This window comes from Arachis ipaensis, chromosome B08 (genome assembly GCF_000816755.2).
Source record: "Arachis ipaensis cultivar K30076 chromosome B08, Araip1.1, whole genome shotgun sequence".
NCBI classification, from domain to species: Eukaryota; Viridiplantae; Streptophyta; class Magnoliopsida; order Fabales; family Fabaceae; genus Arachis; species Arachis ipaensis.
In genome coordinates, this window is record NC_029792.2 from 12488227 (window position 1) to 12507164 (window position 18938).

Below are 18938 nucleotides of genomic sequence, written 5' to 3' on the forward strand. Positions count from 1 at the left end.
TAATATATATAAATTAAATTACTTTACATTCTCAACCAATAAGAATTTTTTGATTAGTCGTATACAGAATTAAATATATTTAAAAATCAATTGATTTTACTTGTTTGGGACTTTATAAATTATAATTGGATAATGTAATTAATTTCACACCGTTCATTTCATGCAATTTAAGTCCATTTTTATTTGTTTTTAATAACATGATCAAGTTAAATAGTCCTATAAAATTTTAACATTAGTAGCACATCAAATATAATCCTGCTTTTTACTTTCATCTTATAATTATTATCACTACAAAATTTTCTTGAGTTTGAAAGTCAATTTCATCTTCCTTAATGGAAACACTTACATCCCCCTGAATTATTATTACAAGAAACAGTATCATTTCAATAATTTCATCTTCCTTAAATATACAGAACGCATCCACTTGAACAATTATAGCAATAACGAATATCATCATCAAAACATAATTAAATCATCCATTATACATCACTTTTGTTTATACAATAATGTTACATAGTACATACTCATGCAGCGGCAAGTGTATGATCATGAAGGGCATATATATATGACACTATCAATATAAAAAACTTTTACACAAATAAATAATTGTATATTAAATTATCAAAATATTATTTATACACTGAAATTAGCTACTAAAATCAGTCACTATATACACTATATATATAGTTTAACTCATTTTTAATGTGTATTTTGTATTCTAATATGTATTCTACTCTAGTAGCTAATTTTAATGACTGATTTTGATGTACACCTACCATAATTGGTAAATTATATATGTTGTTACTTTTTAATTCGTTAGTGCAATGTATGTGTGTGGTCACTAACATGTGAAGTGAATCATGAAACCATCTCGTGTATGATCCCGAGCAAGGTAACGTGCTATATTTCATGACACCTGTAGAAAGTAAAATCAAATTGTTTAGAAATTTTGTAGCAGATGTGGGCACATGCATGCGTAATTAATAATAATAATAATAATAGAAAATAACATACAATTGTAATCAAATCCCCAGTGTGATGTTTCTTTTCTTAAATTAATTGTTTTCGTAATGTCAGCAATATCCTTCTAACTATATATAATCTCCGTTCAGTACATACAAGGAGAATTTATTCCTTTCCGTTGCCCTGCAACTATTCGGATAGTATCCAAGCAGGCAAGCAGACATAAATCATAATTATTTTTTGTTTATGACAAGAGGCCTAAATTTTAAGAAAATGTCTAGGGATCTAACTACAGTATAAGCCAACTCAAGCCAATTTTTTTGTTTTTCAATTACTTGGTTCTAGTTGGCTACACTACTAGTTGGTTCTATAGCGAAACCGAAGTTTTAATTACTCTGTCTCTCACTATAAATCTGTATTCTCTCTCAAAATAATAATAGTATATTTAAAAGTAAATCAATCAATATCAGTAGAAGTTTAGACCATCGTAATTTGAGTAAGAAGCTCTAAACTAATTGTGTGTATGTGCGTTTCAAACGGAAGAGAAGGGGAGAAACTTACCCAAAGGATTGAAGGGATACTCAGCCAGAGAGCAAAAGCATTCACATGGAGACATGGAGAATGAATGTGGCCTCCTTCAACGGCCATTGGGAGAGTGGTCCAACTTTGAATACAATGAAACAAAAACTCATCCAAATAAAACCCCACTTCAAAACGCCATGTGGTGGATGAACCCTCCACGCCCTCATTGCAAAAATGCAAACTTTGACTCTCAGAACTTACTCAATGTTCTCAAGTGCAAAAGTCCTGGTGCCATGTTAACATGACTCTGTAATACTGTGAAGCAATGGTGCTGTGTGTGTGTTTGTGTGTGTGAGAGAGAGAGAGAGATAGAAGATTATAGAATAGCACAAGTAAAGGATCAGGTCATGGAGGTTAATTCTTTTCAATTATAAACTTAAGAATAAAAAACCACTATATTCTGGGACTTCAACCATAGTTGCTACATTAATATTACCAATAATCTCCACATGAACAAGATCCATTCTTAAAATGGTGAAATCTGCTATTATCCCTGACAATGATTTCCCTGCTAACAATCTTTGCAATAAACTTAATTGCTGTATGGCAGTCCACACAAACCCGAATATTCTTTATTACACGGATAGTTGTACCTGCAGGAGTGCTAATGATGCCAAATGCTATAGCAAGCCTCTCACTGTGGGTGAGTAACAAGTCACGTTTGTGTTCCTCATCAACATCATGAAGTGCCTCACTTGTGTCAAGAACATAACCTTCTTTTTCCATCTGCTTCAATAATACATACAATGCCTCGTTTATTTTGTCGTAATATGGATGTGATTTATCTCCAGCCGTAAAAGTATGGACTTTGTTTCCAACTTCAATCCAGCTGCATGCTGGAGTCTTCTTCAAGCCCTTTTTCCTCATGTAGGTTCTCAACTTTGAAGCATCTTTCCATCTTTGAGCTGATGAATAGATGTTTGACATCAAAATATAAGCACCTATGTTTTCAGGATCGACCAAAATTATCTTGTCGAGAACCTTCTCGGCTAATTCAACATTCTTATGAGCCCTACAAGCAGCCAACAATGTCGACCATACACTTCCGGTCGGTTGAACTCTCATTTTGCAGATAAAGTCATAGGCTTCCTCCAATCTTCCAGCTCTGCCAAGCAAGTCGGCAACAGCAGCATAGTGCTCCAGGCCAGGAGTAATACCAAACTCCTGTTCCATACTGTAGAAATACTTCCAAGCTTCATCTACCAACCCTGCATGACTGCAAGCCGTTAGAACAGCCATAAATGCCACATAGTTGGGCTCTACTCCATCCATTAGCATCTGCTGAAAGAAGGAAACTGCATCAAGAGCATGGCCATGCATAGCGCATCCCATAATGATGGCGGTCCATGATACCATGTCATTCGCCTCTATTTTGTCAAAAATATATCTAGCCATCTTGATGTTGCCACATTTGGCATACATATCCATCAGAGAGCTCGCTATAAATTTATTATCATCAAATCCAATTCTAATTATATATCCATGGATCTGTTTCCCCAAACTGAGGGCAGTCAAGTGAGCACAAGCCGGTATTACACTGGAGAAGGAAACATGCATGGGTTTGACTTTGTCCTTCAACATTTGGCGGAAGAACATGAGCCCCTGATCGAATTTACCATTCTGCACAGAGCCTGCAATGATAGAGTTCCAGGAAATAGCATCTCTCTTGGGCAAGAGGTAGAAGGAACGAAGCGAGTATTCGACGCGAGTACATTTTGCGTACATGTCAATTAAGCTGCTTCCAATGAAAACATCCGCATCCAACCCATTTCTGATAGCATATCCATGAATCTCCTTTCCTTTAATAAGATCAGCATGCTCTGCAAAGATAGGGAGAATGCTTGACAAAGTATAGGCATCAGGCTTCAAGTGGGCTCCAGCCATCTCCCTGACCAAGGCCAACGCTTCCTCATACATGCCATTTTGAGCATTTCCAGCAATGACAGTGCTCCAAGAAACAACATCCCTCACCGGCATTCTATCAAATACCTTTCTGACATTATCTATGTTCATAGTGACAACAGCCATGGTGCTGCAGTTGGCTCTGCCTCTCTCAGACAATCCATCAAGCACCTTACCTGCACAGCCCCCCAAGCCATGAAACTTAGAGTACATATTCATCAAGGCATTGGCTGTGTACAAATCAAAATCGAAGCCGAGGCGAAGGATGCAGGCATGAAGAGATTGGCCGAGGTAGAAGTCCTTCAAGAGGGCGCAGGCTTTAAGGAGAGAAGGGAAGACGTGGCGGTTAGGGCGAATGCCAAGTGCCCTCATTTGACTAAAGGAAGAGAAGGAATGGTGGAAGAAGCCATGGAAAGTGTAGCACTTGATGATGGAGCTCCAAGCAAGAGGAGGAGGGGAACGAAGGGAACGGAAGAGGAGGATTGAATCATGGAAGAGGTTGAGGTTGGTGTAGAGTGAGAGAATGGAGGAGTTGTCTGAGTGCCAAGATCCTTTGGTCTTCACAATGCGGGCATGGAGTTTTTTGGCCTCGCGCGCGCAACTCATGCTTGCATGTCGTGATTCATGGATGAGAACCACTATTGAACAATGTAAAACTACAACCAAATAAAAATGGCATAATAAATCCTCACCGGAATGATTGAATAAAATTCATTTGGAATTGGATCTTGTTGAATCCCTGTGCTCCAGACAATTTCTGATGCTTTCTAGGTGACAAAATATCATTACCAGAATGTCTAGGGGGTTCTTTATTGTTTAAGGCCGATGAAACAGATCCAAATTTTTCAACAAAGTCAGAAGGCCACCATGAAACATTAGAGGACCCTTGCTCTGACGGGCCTGCATCTTCTTGTGTCTCGTCCATGATCTTTTATGTTTGGAAATTAAAACCATCTTGCCACAGTTCTTAACCCATAAGAGACATATCAAGCTAAAGATAGTCCTTTAATTGCAAATCATTGAAATATAAACTTCAGCAGCTTCAATTGTACCAAGCTGCAGCCTGAATGAGTCATAACAAAATATGAAAATGAGAAATCAACATTACCAAACAAAAAGAAATAGAATTTTCAAAATCGCATAACAAATGAAAAGCATGTACAAGTACAACTAAGAGGCAATAAAATCACCATATAAAAATGAGGCTTGCAATTTTGTTAGAATTGCCTCATCCCCATCCATATATCATATATAAATCTGTTAAGGTTGTAAAATCGTTCATTGATCCATTAGCCATCACGTTCAATTATTTATGAAAAAGTAAAATTTCAAAAGTGGACATTTATTTCTTAATGGAGGTCATATTTATTAATTAGGCCATGCATGAACTGAACTTTTCAAATACAATTTTTATCATATAAATGGACTAATGGTTTGGTTTTGACCGATCCATTTTCACTAATAAAAAAATCCATATTTGGAGCTCATAGGATATAAGTAAGCAAAGACAATGTAAGTCAAAATCATCCACATTTACAACAGATGATACTAAATGTGTGGGGCAGGTAATCTTCCATTACTTTCTGAAAGAAAGAAACCACATGATAAGAGGTTGACTATTGAGAATTTCTATATATCATTTCCAACAGGGATCCATTTTCCATTAATGAAAATTGTACATGACGCATCCTTGTACATCAATGATGCAGAATACTGATTCATGGTCTAGAAATACAAGGAAAACAAAAACTAGGTTAAATGACAGAATTTATCTTCAGTATTGCATAAGTGGACAAGGTTTATACTGCATATCCATGAAGTAATCAAATAACTTAAGCATTCTTGTAATGGACAAACATCTTATGTTCACATCCTTGCCCATAATGCTCTGGGGATTTACATAAATGCACAAGTTAAACTATGATGTGGTAAGATAGAACTACACAGGTTACTGATGTCAAATTATGCTAACATCCAAGTCATGTTATTTATTCAATTGTAACTCCAAATGCACCATTGCACCATCATCTATAAATATATATTAATTTTTTGAACTTGAGTTTTACAATTTATCTAAACCTATTACAAATTAATCAATCATTTTTAAGTACAAATACAATTAGCATCAATTTGTCTCTTCTAAACCTACATTAAAACAGCAAAAAGCAAGTCCAAAAAAAGTAACATAGAATAACTTTAAAAAAAAAAAAAACTCACCTCTACACTGCAGAAGGCCAGAAGTAGAACAAAAGTCAGCAGTCAGGGACGGGTTGGGGCTGTTCCACCGTTGCAGAGGCAGGCCACCGGCGAGGAGATGGTGGCCGCATGAGCAGGGCTCCGGCACAAGCAGAGCAGACCCGGCAGAGGAGGGAGCCAACACGAGGGCAACAACGGAGGAAGAAGAGACAGAGGAGGCACGAAGCGGAGGCGGATGCAGAGAAGGCGTGCCACAGCGGAGCCAACACGGCCGGGACGACACAGACGGAGGCGAGCAGGGGCGCGGACGACGATCAACAACTGGCGGCACAGAGACGAGGCAGAGTTTCCGGCGAGAGGCGCGGAGACGAGGCGGTGACTGTGTGGTGAAGGTGAGTGAGGTAGAGAGGTGAGAGTGTGAGAGCCTGTGAGAGTGAGAGTGAGAGCGCGACTGAGAAGAGGAGGAGGGGAACGAAGGGAACGGAAAAGGAGGATTGAATCCTGGTAGAGGTTAAGGTTGGTGTAGAGTGAGAGAATGGAGGAGTTGTCTGAGTGCCAAGATCCTTTGGTCTTCACAATGCGGGCATGGAGTTTTTTGGCCTCGCGCACGCAACTCATGCTTGCATGTCGTGATTCATGGATGAGAATCACTATTGAACAATGTAAAACTACAACCAAATAAAAATGGCATAATAAATCCTCACCGGAATGATTGAATAAAATTCATTTGGAATTGGATCTTGTTGAATCCCTGTGCTCCAGACAATTTCTGATGCTTTCTAGGTGACAAAATATCATTACCAGAATGTCTACGGGGTTCTTTATTGTTTAAGGCCGATGAAACAGATCCAAATTTTTCAACAAAGTCAGAAGGCCACCATCAAACATTAGAGGACCCTTGGTCTGATGGGTCTGCATCTTCTTGTGTTTCGTCCATGATCTTATATGTTTGGAAATTAAATCCATCTTGCCACAGTTCTTAACCCATAAGAGACATATCAAGCTAAAGATAGTCCTTTAATTGCAAATCATTGAAATATAAACTTCAGCAGCTTCAATTGTACCAAGCTGCAGCCTGAATGAGTCATAACAAAATATGAAAATGAGAAATCAACATTACCAAACAAAAAGAAATAGAATTTTCAAAATCGCATAACAAATGAAAAGCATGTACAAGTACAACTAAGAGGCAATAAAATCACCATATAAAAATGAGGCTTGCAATTTTGTTACAATTGCCTTGGCCTCATCCATATATCATATATAAATCTGTTAAGGTTGTAAAATCGTTCATTAATCCATTAGCCATCACGTTCAATTATTTATGAAAAAGTAAAATTTCAAAAGTGGACATTTATTTCTTAATGGAGGTCATATTTATTAATTAGGCCATGCATGAACTGAACTTTTCAAATACAATTTTTATCATATAAATGGACTAATGGTTTGGTTTTGACCGATCCATTTTCACTAATAAAAAAATCCATATTTGGAGCTCATAGGATATAAGTAAGCAAAGACAATGTAAGTCAAAATCATCCACATTTACAACAGATGATACTAAATGTGTGGGGCAGGTAATCTTCCATTACTTTCTGAAAGAAAGAAACCACATGATAAGAGGTTGACTATTGAGAATTTCTATATATCATTTCCAACAGGGATCCATTTTCCATTAATGAAAATTGTACATGACGCATCCTTGTACATCAATGATGCAGAATACTGATTCATGGTCTAGAAATACAAGGAAAACAAAAACTAGGTTAAATGACAGAATTTATCTTCAGTATTGCATAAGTGGACAAGGTTTATACTGCATATCCATGAAGTAATCAAATAACTTAAGCATTCTTGTAATGGACAAACATCTTATGTTCACATCCTTGCCCATAATGCTCTGGGGATTTACATAAATGCACAAGTTAAACTATGATGTGGTAAGATAGAACTACACAGGTTACTGATGTCAAATTATGCTAACATCCAAGTCATGTTATTTATTCAATTGTAACTCCAAATGCACCATTGCACCATCATCTATAAATATATATTAATTTTTTGAACTTGAGTTTTACAATTTATCTAAACCTATTACAAATTAATCAATCATTTTTAAGTACAAATACAATTAGCATCAATTTGTCTCTTCTAAACCTACATTAAAACAGCAAAAAGCAAGTCCAAAAAAAGTAACATAGAATAACTTTAAAAAAAAAAAAAACTCACCTCTACACTGCAGAAGGCCAGAAGTAGAACAAAAGTCAGCAGTCAGGGACGGGTTGGGGCCGTTCCACCGTTGCAGAGGCAGGCCACTGGCGAGGAGAGGGTGGCCGCATGAGCAGGGCTCCGGCACAAGCAGAGCAGACCCGGCAGAGGAGGGAGCCAACACGAGGGCAACAACGGAGGAAGAAGAGACAGAGGAGGCACGAAGCGGAGGCGGATGCAGAGAAGGCGTGCCACAGCGGAGCCAACACGGCCGGGACGACACAGACGGAGGCGAGCAGGGGCGCGGACGACGATCAACAACTGGCGGCACAGAGACGAGGCAGAGTTTCCGGCGAGAGGCGCGGAGACGAGGCGGTGACTGTGTGGTGAAGGTGAGTGAGGTAGAGAGGTGAGAGTGTGAGAGCCTGTGAGAGTGAGAGTGAGAGAAATTGAATTAATAAATAAATAAATAAATAAATAAGCAAATTAATTTTTTAACGAATAAAAAGAGCAGCTAATTATGGAAGAGAAAAAGAACATGAATATATGATTACATGAAATGAAATGAGGAAAGAATTGAACTGATCAGAAGAAAGTGTGATAGATGAGTGATTGTTGAAAGAGAAAGGAGAGTGAATAGCAGCAGAAGAAGCATTATAATTAAGCCTTAGCTTAAGCAAACCCATGATGCTGTTTCCAGAATTCAAGAGAGAGAGGAGATTCCATTGAAAGAAGTTAGTTAAATTGCTTCCGTTACAACCACTACCAGTTATTCATCTTCCCTGCATTAAGATTAGCCGTATCGTTCAAAATGGGAAGATTAGCAGCCAAAATTATTATCCACAGATGTATATTCGCAAATGTTTCTTGGTTCATACTATTATCCATAATTGAAATCAATAAATCACTAAGGCAGTCACAATCTAAGTAAAAATTAAATCACAAAACAGTAAAACAAACACAAAAACTCAGCAACACATCATTAATCAATATTCACAATACTTTCAAAATCAATAATCAGTAAATTAAAATCACAAGTTCAAACTTTGCAATGTGAAATTAACAACATTCAAACTTTGCACACAATTACTTTCAAGTTGACATAGCAAGGTTCTGAAAACCGAACCGGTTATCGAACCATTCTAGTTACTGGTTCACTGGTTCACTGGTTTATAGGTTCAACCGATTCGACCGTGGTTGAACTGAAAAAACCGTTTTATAATAATTAAAAAAATTACCATAGATCCCTAATAGAAGTTATTTTCTTCTAATAACTAAATATAACTACAGATACTTCTGACCAATTGTAACCTCTGCATGAGAGTACACAAATTATAATTTTAGAGTACATAAATTGTAACTTCTGTAAGATATGTAACTGACACTTCTGTTGAGCATATTATTCAACAAGTCTTCATGATTTCTTCAACCATTACATGTCGAATTTCAACCAACTTGCTCCCCATTAGTGCATGGTCAGTTTTACATACATATAGAAGTAGAAGCTTCATTATAAAGTGTGTTCAAGAACATGTGCAAAGCAATCGCACAAAAATCTATCTTTTTAATATATATGCATGATAAATCAAGGTTATGACCCTAAATCTGACTTCCATCCAGATAACATGATATAAGAAGGGCTGGACTTGCAAAATTAACATTATATAACCTAGTTATGTTTGTTTTATAAATACGATTACACAGATACATGATATTTTAAAATAAACCAAACAAACACGCATTCCAGAAAATACAACTCAGGAAAAATTCTGAAACTTTGAAGCATACTACTGTTAAATTATTTCCACTCCTGGTGATCAAAACCACTTTGATTATTCAAAGAACTATCAGCAGCAACACAATGGTTAATGCAGAATGCCTTCACATATGGTGAAAACATAACAATTGTTCCCCAGAACAATGGCTCGTTGATTTTTAGAACAGACTTTTCTTACTAGATGAAGTCAAAGTTAATACTGCAATGATGCACTACAACTCATAAAAGATTATAGGAAACGACATATCCAGAATTTCACCACCAATACAAACAGTTTCTGTGTTTCATATTTCCGATCATAGAGTAGAAGATATCATTCTGATTTGATTTTCCATGTCACCATTTTCATGCATATATTCACCAAGAAATTAAATAAAATACAACAGATAAAAGAGGGGGGTTGGAGGGGAAAAAAACAGCAAAGTTCACAGATTAATTAAGAACAATTATTCAACCTATTATTCAACCTAGTAATTCACAAATTAATTAACAATTATTCAACCCATAACAAGTTCACAGATTATTCAACAATAATTATTCAACAATTATTGTTAAAAAAAAAATACCTAGAAGCTAGAAGCAATGAAGCATAGAACAGAGCTGGCGACGGAGGCAGGAACAGAGCTTGCGACGGAGGAACAGAGATGGCGCCGGCGACGGTGGAAGAGAGCTTCGCGATGGAGGCAGGAGGCGAGCCCGGCGACTGTGCTTCCACTGCTGAGAGTCTGAGACGTTAGCTGCACGAGCAGGAGTGAGGGACCGAGTGAGCTTCGAAGCTCCAACTTGCGACGGCGTCAAGATCAGTCCGGCGGCTGAACGAAAGGGAGGGACTGAGATGGCCGGCGTTGAGAGGAACGACTAGCTCGAGGGTGATGGGAGGGACGAGGGAGAGAGTGGGTGCTGCTGCTGCTGCGCCGTTGGAGACCTGGAGTGAGTTAGGGTTGGTAAGGGTTGGGAGGGTTACTGGTTAGGGATCATAATGCTAAACGGCTGCGTTTTGGCGTTGTTTGGGCAAAATAAGAAAACCGGCTGGGTCCCGGTTCGGTCGACTGACCGGTTACCGGCCGGTTTAGCAGTTCAACTCCAGTTTTTAATTTTTGCGGTTTTGGCATCTAACCGAACCGTGATTCTCATCAGTTTGCGATTTAATTGGTTCGACCGACCAGTTTGAACCGATTTTTAAAACATATAATAGTGATTAATCAAATAATAGCTTAAGTGGATTTATACCTTATTTTTCTGATACAGCTACAATCACTAAAATTTTTATAAGTTAATCTCCTGTTTAGACGATAAGTACAGTTTATTTGGTTATAAAAAAAAAAAGGGTGTCATAGCAATTTCTATTTTCGCAGAAACTTGGAGAATAACAACTTCACTGGTTTAGTTCCCAGTAAACTCCTTAATAGATCAAAGAAATTAAAGGTTCACTATTATTGAGGCATGCATGCTTAGTTAATATCAAATAGTCAAAAATCCAAAGTCTAAAGTTTCTAATGACTAGTAATCAAAGATATTCTTAATTCTTGATCTAATTTTAATCATTTTATTTTAATCTGAAAATGCTATTATGGGGCAAAATCCATACCTATGTAGTTCTGCATCATCATGCAACCAACATATCAAAACAATTGAGAAGCAGAAAAACAATGTACCTATTCCTGTAGTAGCAATGTAGCATTAGTTGTTGGGGTTTTGGTGCTTCTAATAGTTTCTACAACAGCTATAATCTTCTTAGTTATCACAGTCCACGGAGCCACCACGGGAAGCCATATGAAGTGGGGCTGAGTAGAAGAAGACAACGTCAGACACCGAGCTCGAAGAAGAAGCTGCGATTGGTGAGACTGTGAGAGTGAACAGGGGGAGACTTAGAGCACGACTACAACGCAGCGAACGATGGCAGTTTTTCACTCCCTGTGACGGTGGCCCCTGAGCACAATGGACGGCGGTAGCACTGAGTCTCTCCTTACGGCGGTGGCGGAGGCTATATCCTAGGGTTGAGAGTTGAGAGAGGAGAGAGTCTGAGGAACTGAAAAAATCAGAAATGACTAAAGGAGGAGGAGGATTTTTTTATCCCTAGACACAGAACCTTAAACGGTGATGTTTCATTAGAATCGGCTAGTTCAACGGTTCAAAAAGAGCAGTTTTTAACAGTAGATCAAACCGTATTAGAGTCCGATTCAGGGTTGGACTAGTTCAATCATATATTCCAATTTTCAGACCCATATATTCCTATTGCCATTCGGTTCGGTTTTGTAGACCGGTGACCGATATTTCGGTTCGACTAACGGGTCGGTCTGATTTTTACAACAACATACTAGGGTTCGTTTATTTTTTTATTTTTTCATTTCTTCTTCCAACCTAGGTTTATTTAGGGGACCAGAGAAACTAGTCTGCTAGCCACCTAGATGAAATGTAATATCCAAAATTGAATTGCATATCTAATGAGAGTAATAAATAATAATAGAATAATCTGAAAAAATATAATAAAGACAGAGAATTAACCTTTAACTATAATACTAAATAACAAAATTAGTTGGTTGACTCTTTTATTAATACTAAATTTTTAATTCAAAAATCATTTAAAATAAAAAAATTCTCATCAATGGAAAAAAGTGCCAACTAAAACTTTTTTTTTTAAATAAAAACTTTTTTTTTTAAATAAAAACTTTCATCAATATCACCATGGCGATAAAATAAAAATATTATACAATTATAATCTAATCACCATGGCGATGTTCTTTTCTTAAATTAATTGTTTTGGTAATGTCAGCAATATCCTTCTCATTTTGGGAGAATAACTATAACTATATATAATCTCCCTTCAGTACATACAAGGAGAATTTATTCCTTCCTGTTACTCTGCAAATATTCCGATAGTATCCAAGCACAGATATATATCATAATTATTTTTTTTCCCCATAAGAGGCCTAAAGTATAATTACTCTCACTATAAATCTGTAGTTTCTCTTAAGTATAACATACATCAAATATCAATATTAACAAGGAATGTTTTAAAGTAATCCTTCAAGTTTTGATTTAGCATATTCCTAATTTTATTAGCAAGAAATTAAAGAAGAAATAAAGAAATGGACAAGATCATATCTTATATATACACTTAACTACTTAAGTGACCTAACACGTAAAACACGGTTGGTCTTTTCCTTTGGCCCTGTGCAACAAATTTTAATTTCATCCATAGTCTTGGACCATATAGTATATCATTATTACAATCACTTTATTTGTCTGTACTCTGTACCATGATTTCTTCACCTTCATTGTTACACGATCCCACACGCCACGTGGCACCTAGCTAAAATTAATCAGAACATAATGTGCTTATACATAAGTTACATTCTGTTATTTTGGTCTGCACACAAAAGAATTCAATGCTGAATTGAATAAAAAGGAACCATTATTATGCATTTACCTGTGAAACCAACCAAGTATATGGTATTATAAACACAAGCGTACAAAATAGTTTATTCTAAAAAAACAAAAAATTCCTTTCTTTTCTTTCTTAATCTCTTTGCCTTCATTTCTCTGGTGCTCTCTTGTGCATGACACCAAAATTTCGACACTGCTTCAGGGTTAGCCTTTTCCAAAGGAAGAAGAAAAAGCAGTGAGGTTTTCAAAAGGTTCTTTCCCTTAAAACTCTCTTTCTTTCTTTCTTTCTTTCTTTCACTTTTTCTGTGTTAGTGTGTTAGTTGGTGTTTCTTGCTTTGGTAAAACGATGATGATGATGATGATTGTACATTAAGGAATCTATAAGAAGAAACACATGTTTCTATTTGGAATGAGAGAATGCTTCTAGGTTCTAAATTGCAATGCAGCATTCAGAATTTTCTTGGTAACAATTCTTGTCCAATGAAGTTCTATAGTCTTGGCTCAATTAGAACTGCAATTTGCATTTCTTTGATGCTTTGTTTTGATTCTGATTCTCATACAAGACCAAAATCTTGAAATTCTGCAGCTTCTTTTTCTTGAAACTGTTCCTTTGTCTTTTATCCTCTGCTGCATTGGATTCTTTTTCCAATTTCAATTCCATATTGTTTTCAATTTTCTTATAGCACCAATTTACAAAGCTGAATGATATAATGTGAACTCATCTATAACCAAAACATAATATCATTTTAATTTTCTTGATAAATTTGTTACATGTTGCTGGGAAATGCCTAGTTTGATTTTCAAATTACATTTGATTTCTGAGTTCTGCAGAAACTACACTACATGTTACTCAAAGATCTAATGGAAGAAAAACAGTTAAACCTTAGCCAGCCACTTCTATCGGTGCGGCGATACTCATCGACAAAGTCCTCCAAAAGGAGCAAGAGAGATAGCAATTCATCAACAAGATTACCCTCTCCACCTTTATACAAATCAGATTTAAAGTCAGGTCCAGTTAGAACTGCAGGTGCTGTTCCATTTGTGTGGGAAAAAGCTCCTGGAAAACCAAAAGAACAGAGCAATTCACAAAAACATGGTCTAATCACTCCAAATCCTCCACCAGGGAAGGTTTCAAAGGTAAATAGGAAGCAATGTTTTGATGCAGTTTCGACTTGTGGAAGCAATAATGTTTCTGATTCTGTAAGGATTTCGGACAAAGAGGAAGTTAAGGAAAACGAAAAGGTAGCAGGTTCTGATTCAGATGATGAGAATTTTGTAGATGCTCTTGAGACACTTTCAAGGACTGAATCATTCTTCATGAGCACTACTAGTGTTTTTGATGATCAAGAGGTCCTGGAACAATCTAGAAGCTTATCATCATTGTCCAGCAATCGCGATTTCATAATCGACAGGTTCTTGCCGGCAGCAAAGGCCTTGACATCCGGAACACAGCCATATGCATCATTCTTCAGGAAGACAATTGTAGGACAAGAACAACAACGAAAAGAGGTGAAGAAAGTTTTGAGACCAGAAATTTCCCTGCATCTTAGTCAGCATAGGCCTAAAGCTCTGCCTCGTTATGGCGAAGATAAAACCGGAGACTGCAATGGAGCCGAAAACTTCACGGCCACTGGTTGTGGATTGTTTCCTAAGCTATGCCTTCTTAGTCCAATTGGAGGATCAAGAAATGAGGATAAGACTCAAAGTTCTGCAGTTCATGGAATGCAAGCAAAATCAGTTGCTTCCCATTGTGAAACTATAAAGGAGGTACTAATTTGTTTCTAACTTTCTACTATCAGCTTTTCTTTCAATTCTTGATTTTTCACTTTTCTTATTCTTGCAGCATGCTAAAACTTCTTTTCCTTGGAAAAAGTCATTAGATTCTCAACCTGGTTTCACAGAAGTAAAGGACATCTTGTGTGTTTCTGAGAAATCTAAACATGGAACTGATCCACATCATTGTAGAGGCTGCAATAAACCATCATCAACCAGTGAACTCCCTGTGGTTGAGAAAACTCTATATGTTGATTCTTTGCGCAAGGTTAAGTCGCATTCAAGTTCAATCTCTTCTGAAGTAAAGAATCAAACCATCCACAAAGGAGATAGTTCTAAAAATTCTAGTAGTGATATGAACATAATAGAAATGACAAAACATTCCAAGAAGTTGAACTCAACAGAAGTTGCTACCAAAGTTGGAGAAGATGGGAAAATTGACTTAGAAGGCCAATGTGTTATTCAGTTAGGCCAAAAAGAAACAGATGATGATGATGATTCAAGCTATATGCAGGTTTCACTTGAACTTCCTTCACTGAAAGCTCCATCAGAGTCTTGGCTTAAGCGCACTCTACCTACAATTTCCACAAGCAACTTGCAATCAAGAACAAACAACATTGCTACAAACACTTGTGCAAGAAGTCAAACTCATAAGACAGCTTCATCAATGTATCCTAAGTGGGAAACAATTGTTAAATCCTCTAATGTACATCATGGACATCAGAGGCTCCCTAAGGTAATTTTTCAGTAACTTATAATATCTATTTCAAACTATAGTTAACCAAATAAAAAGCAAACAAATTGGTAATTATGCATAGTTGTTAATTATTTTACAAGTATTATATGTTAATTTCTAAACTTTGCTAATATTCAGTCCTTCTTTTCTCTCAGGAACTACTGACAAGCACTCCAGAAGCTTGAACATCATGGTAAAATCTGATTTTTGCATCAGTAATATGAGTCTCTTTCACATCTCAACTGTAAAAAACAATAGAACATGGTTACTTTTTGTACATTGTAAATGAAACAAATTGTTCCAATAACACAGAAAATGATTGTCCTTGTAAAATTACATCAATCTTTAACATGATCAAGCCAAAAGGCCATTGTTTCTTCCAAATTAGTTCATAGTTTTAAATATTATAATGGATTCTTTCATTTACCCTTGATTGGTTGAGACAAAAGTTGCCTATATATTAATATATGTATATAGTTTGATGGGTTCTACTTCCTCATAACATTGCAACGTGGTTCCCATGATTCATCGACCATTTTGGAGAGAAAAGGAAAAAAGAAAAAGTTGTAACACGTTACAAAGAGTGCTCCATTCACCGCCAAATGTTAGCATCTAAATCCTCAATCCTAGATATGTTGCCTCACACAATCATACATTGAATACCAAAACACCTTTGTGGCTACTTTTAGGTTAGTTATCTACCCAATCCAGCTCTACAATATTCTTTCTAATACTATATTATCTTTATATCATTTTAAATTTGATAAATTATAAACAAAATTAAAATAATCGTCTAAGTTTTTTTAAGGGTATTTCTCTTATTCATAGAGAAGAATTAATCTGCTACCGGTTTAAAATTTTTTAAAGATTAATTGCTTGTTAATGATTGATATATACACAACATCAGATTTAAACTACCACACTTGTTTAAACTGATAATTAAGTTGATTACTCTATTGACTCAAGTTGGTTAAAAAAATAAATATAAGTTTTACTAGACTAAATATATATACAAAAATAATACTTGCATTATTTTATATTATTTATGAAATAAATGATTAAATTTGTCATGAAAGATTATTTATTCTCTATATTAGACTTCAAAGATTTTTTTAATTAAATTCACTATTCAAATATTTTAAGTTGATCATATCAGTCATTTCGTCATTTTGTCACAATTTGCTGATATAGTACATTAAATGATAGTACAACACATATTTACCGGTCTTAATTGGCTTCTAACAATAAGTTTATGAAATTAGATTAAATCAACTCTAAATTTAGAGATGGTGTCATTTAATGTGCCACCTCAGCAAATTTTGACGTTGTTAACAACATAAGTGACCGACAGAAAAATTGACGTAACTAATTTAAAATTTTTAAAAGATAAATTTAATTAAAACATTTTTTGGAGATCAATTTATAAAACGAGTGATATTTCAAAGATGATTTTAATTATTATAAAAAGTATATTTTTTATTTTTATTATTTTAATCATTTTTATTATGAAAAGGAATTAAAATGAATAGTTAAAAACAATTGAAACACATTATATATTAAAGTTTTCCTTAAGATTCGCCACTCCATCTATGTAAACTGTAAAGGCAACAAATTTATTTAAAATTTGATGGAAGGAGGCAGGGAATATAATTAATTAATTAACATACAAATAATTCTTATTATTAAAACGGAGTATGGCCTTTTTGACGTAGGAAATGGTAGCTAAGCAAACTTTGTGGTTATCGAGGACGCATCAAGATCTGGAGAATTCTGCAAGAGAAGGTTGGATTTGGATCGCTGAAAGATGAGCAGAGAATTGGTCGAAATTGTTGATGGTACGCATAATTCTGGAGGAGCCTTATCTCTATTGGGAATGTTCTTTCTCTCGCTTTGGATCATATCCATGGTAATATTTTCCTGTGGTGATGATGATGACGATCCCCGCCGCCGCAGAGGCGGAAGATCTGGTCTTAGTGGACTTGGCGGAGACGGTGGTGCCGGTGGTGGTACAGATGGTGGCGGCGGCGGAGGTGGTGGCGGCGGCTTCGGTGGTGGCTAGAGCAATGTGAGTTTAATTAACTCTTTGTTGTAATGGCATGTATGTACTACTATATACAAAAATCAAAAGTAGATAAATTATCAGGCTTTATTACAATTGTTATATTACTATTATAAATTCATAATATCTTCTTCTTCTAACTGAGTTGCTTAATTCTACTTCTCTGTTTTCTTCAAGAACTGCACATACAGAATTCTGCAGTTTATACCCTTAAATCTGTTAGATATCAACATGCCTCTATTTTTTTGTTTACGAATTACTTGCAGTCTTTAAATTGACAACAAAGTTTGACTCAGTTATTATATATTGATTCTTAATTATTAATTTCAGATAAAAATAACTGTACGTCAACTTTTATCTTTAATAAAATAATTTAATTCAATTTATTTTAGATGTTTCTTTTGTTTTTTGAATAAAACTTCATCCTAACCCCTAATTATTTAACTAAATGACTATTCGCTCCTTACCGAAAGCAAAATACCATTACGACTCTGTTAATTAAGTCCGTTGGACATCTTGGTCTTTTGGTAAAGACTTTGTTAGGTAGAAAATAATTTTTGTGAATAACATGAATAATAGGTTTTAAAATTGGCCTAATAAAGTAAAAATACATTACACTCTAAATTATCTACTTAAATCTTAATATTAGGATAATTATCCACACACTTAGTAAATTGAACATCCGATATATCCATTATTCACATTGTATAGCATTTTTATTGTCTACCTATACTTTTCATTAAATTCTCATATAACAATACAATTTTATGTATAATGTTACTTGCTAATGTGTCATGGTATAATTGGCTAGAGATATTTCATCTTTGTCTATTTAATAAAGAGGAATGCTAGGACAGCAAATTTTGTAATTTATAGTTATCAATTAGTTATCATTAATATTTTTAATAGTGTGAGATTACATCTATATTTACTTATTTAGTATTTCCGTGTAGGATTACTCACTTCTTTTTGCTAACTAGATTTTAATAAAACTGCTGGCCCTAGACTTTTTTTTTTAATAAATTGATAGGAGTTTAATTATCCATTTTTCTAAATAACAATTTCAGATAGTGTCACCTACTAGCAATGCTCTAGAACCAAATGAAACTAATCCAGAGTGCAATTGCAATTTAAAACCATGGATGGGATCATAGGAATGCATTGCAATTGCATGATTTATTTTGTTCTTATGGTAGACTAAGATTTAAGGTTTGGGGGGATTAGTGTACAAAAAATAGGTGTTTTATTTGTTCAACTGTTGTGTTGTTGTGATTCCATTGATTGTGAGATGAGCAATATCATGTTATATTGTACATTATGTTTCTAACAAGAAATTGTGAGATGAGGATCAGTCT

At 35.6% G+C, this 18938-nt stretch overlaps 2 protein-coding genes and 1 long non-coding RNA gene across 9 annotated transcripts in view; 1 reads left to right on the forward strand and 2 right to left on the reverse strand.

Annotated features, from left to right (window-relative positions):
• Nucleotides 1879-6094, reverse strand: LOC107612253 (putative pentatricopeptide repeat-containing protein At3g23330). The gene is made up of 3 exons (XM_021108896.1): nucleotides 5665-6094; nucleotides 4140-4510; nucleotides 1879-4054 (listed from the first exon to the last, which is right to left on the reverse strand). The coding sequence occupies exons 2-3, from the start codon at nucleotides 4370-4372 to the stop codon at nucleotides 1978-1980; spliced, it is 2310 nt and encodes a 769-aa protein (XP_020964555.1). The 5' UTR covers nucleotides 4373-4510; nucleotides 5665-6094; the 3' UTR covers nucleotides 1879-1977.
• Nucleotides 8402-11656, reverse strand: LOC110265710. Of its 2 annotated transcripts, XR_002351926.1 has the most exons (3): nucleotides 11284-11656; nucleotides 10195-10553; nucleotides 8402-8633 (listed from the first exon to the last, which is right to left on the reverse strand). It is a non-coding gene; the product is annotated as an uncharacterized LOC110265710 (long non-coding RNA). The 2 variants fall into 2 exon arrangements; XR_002351925.1 differs by lacking the exon at nucleotides 11284-11656 and having other exon boundaries at nucleotides 10195-10611.
• The window catches only part of LOC107612097, a 6793-nt gene continuing 649 nt past the window's right edge, over nucleotides 12795-18938 (forward strand). The window contains exons 1-5 of one of the 6 annotated variants that reach the window (XR_002351930.1): nucleotides 12795-13266; nucleotides 13847-14782; nucleotides 14859-15524; nucleotides 15680-16213; nucleotides 17237-17589. Coding sequence is in view for 1 of the 6 variants with exons in the window: in XM_021108897.1 (XP_020964556.1) it covers nucleotides 13859-14782; nucleotides 14859-15524; nucleotides 15680-15709 (1620 nt within the window). In the remaining 5 variants the exon portion in view is untranslated. The other 5 variants (XR_002351927.1, XR_002351931.1, XR_002351929.1 and 2 more) reach the window with 5 other exon arrangements.

Bases quoted from the DNA above. Each gene is read 5' to 3' on its own strand.
- LOC107612253 (XM_021108896.1), bottom strand. From the start codon at position 4,372: ATGGACGAGACACAAGAAGATGCAGGCCCGTCAGAGCAAGGGTCCTCT. The intron at 4,055-4,139 runs GTGAGGATTTAT...ACGACATGCAAG, and splicing joins AATTTTATTCAATCATTCCG to CATGAGTTGCGCGCGCGAGG.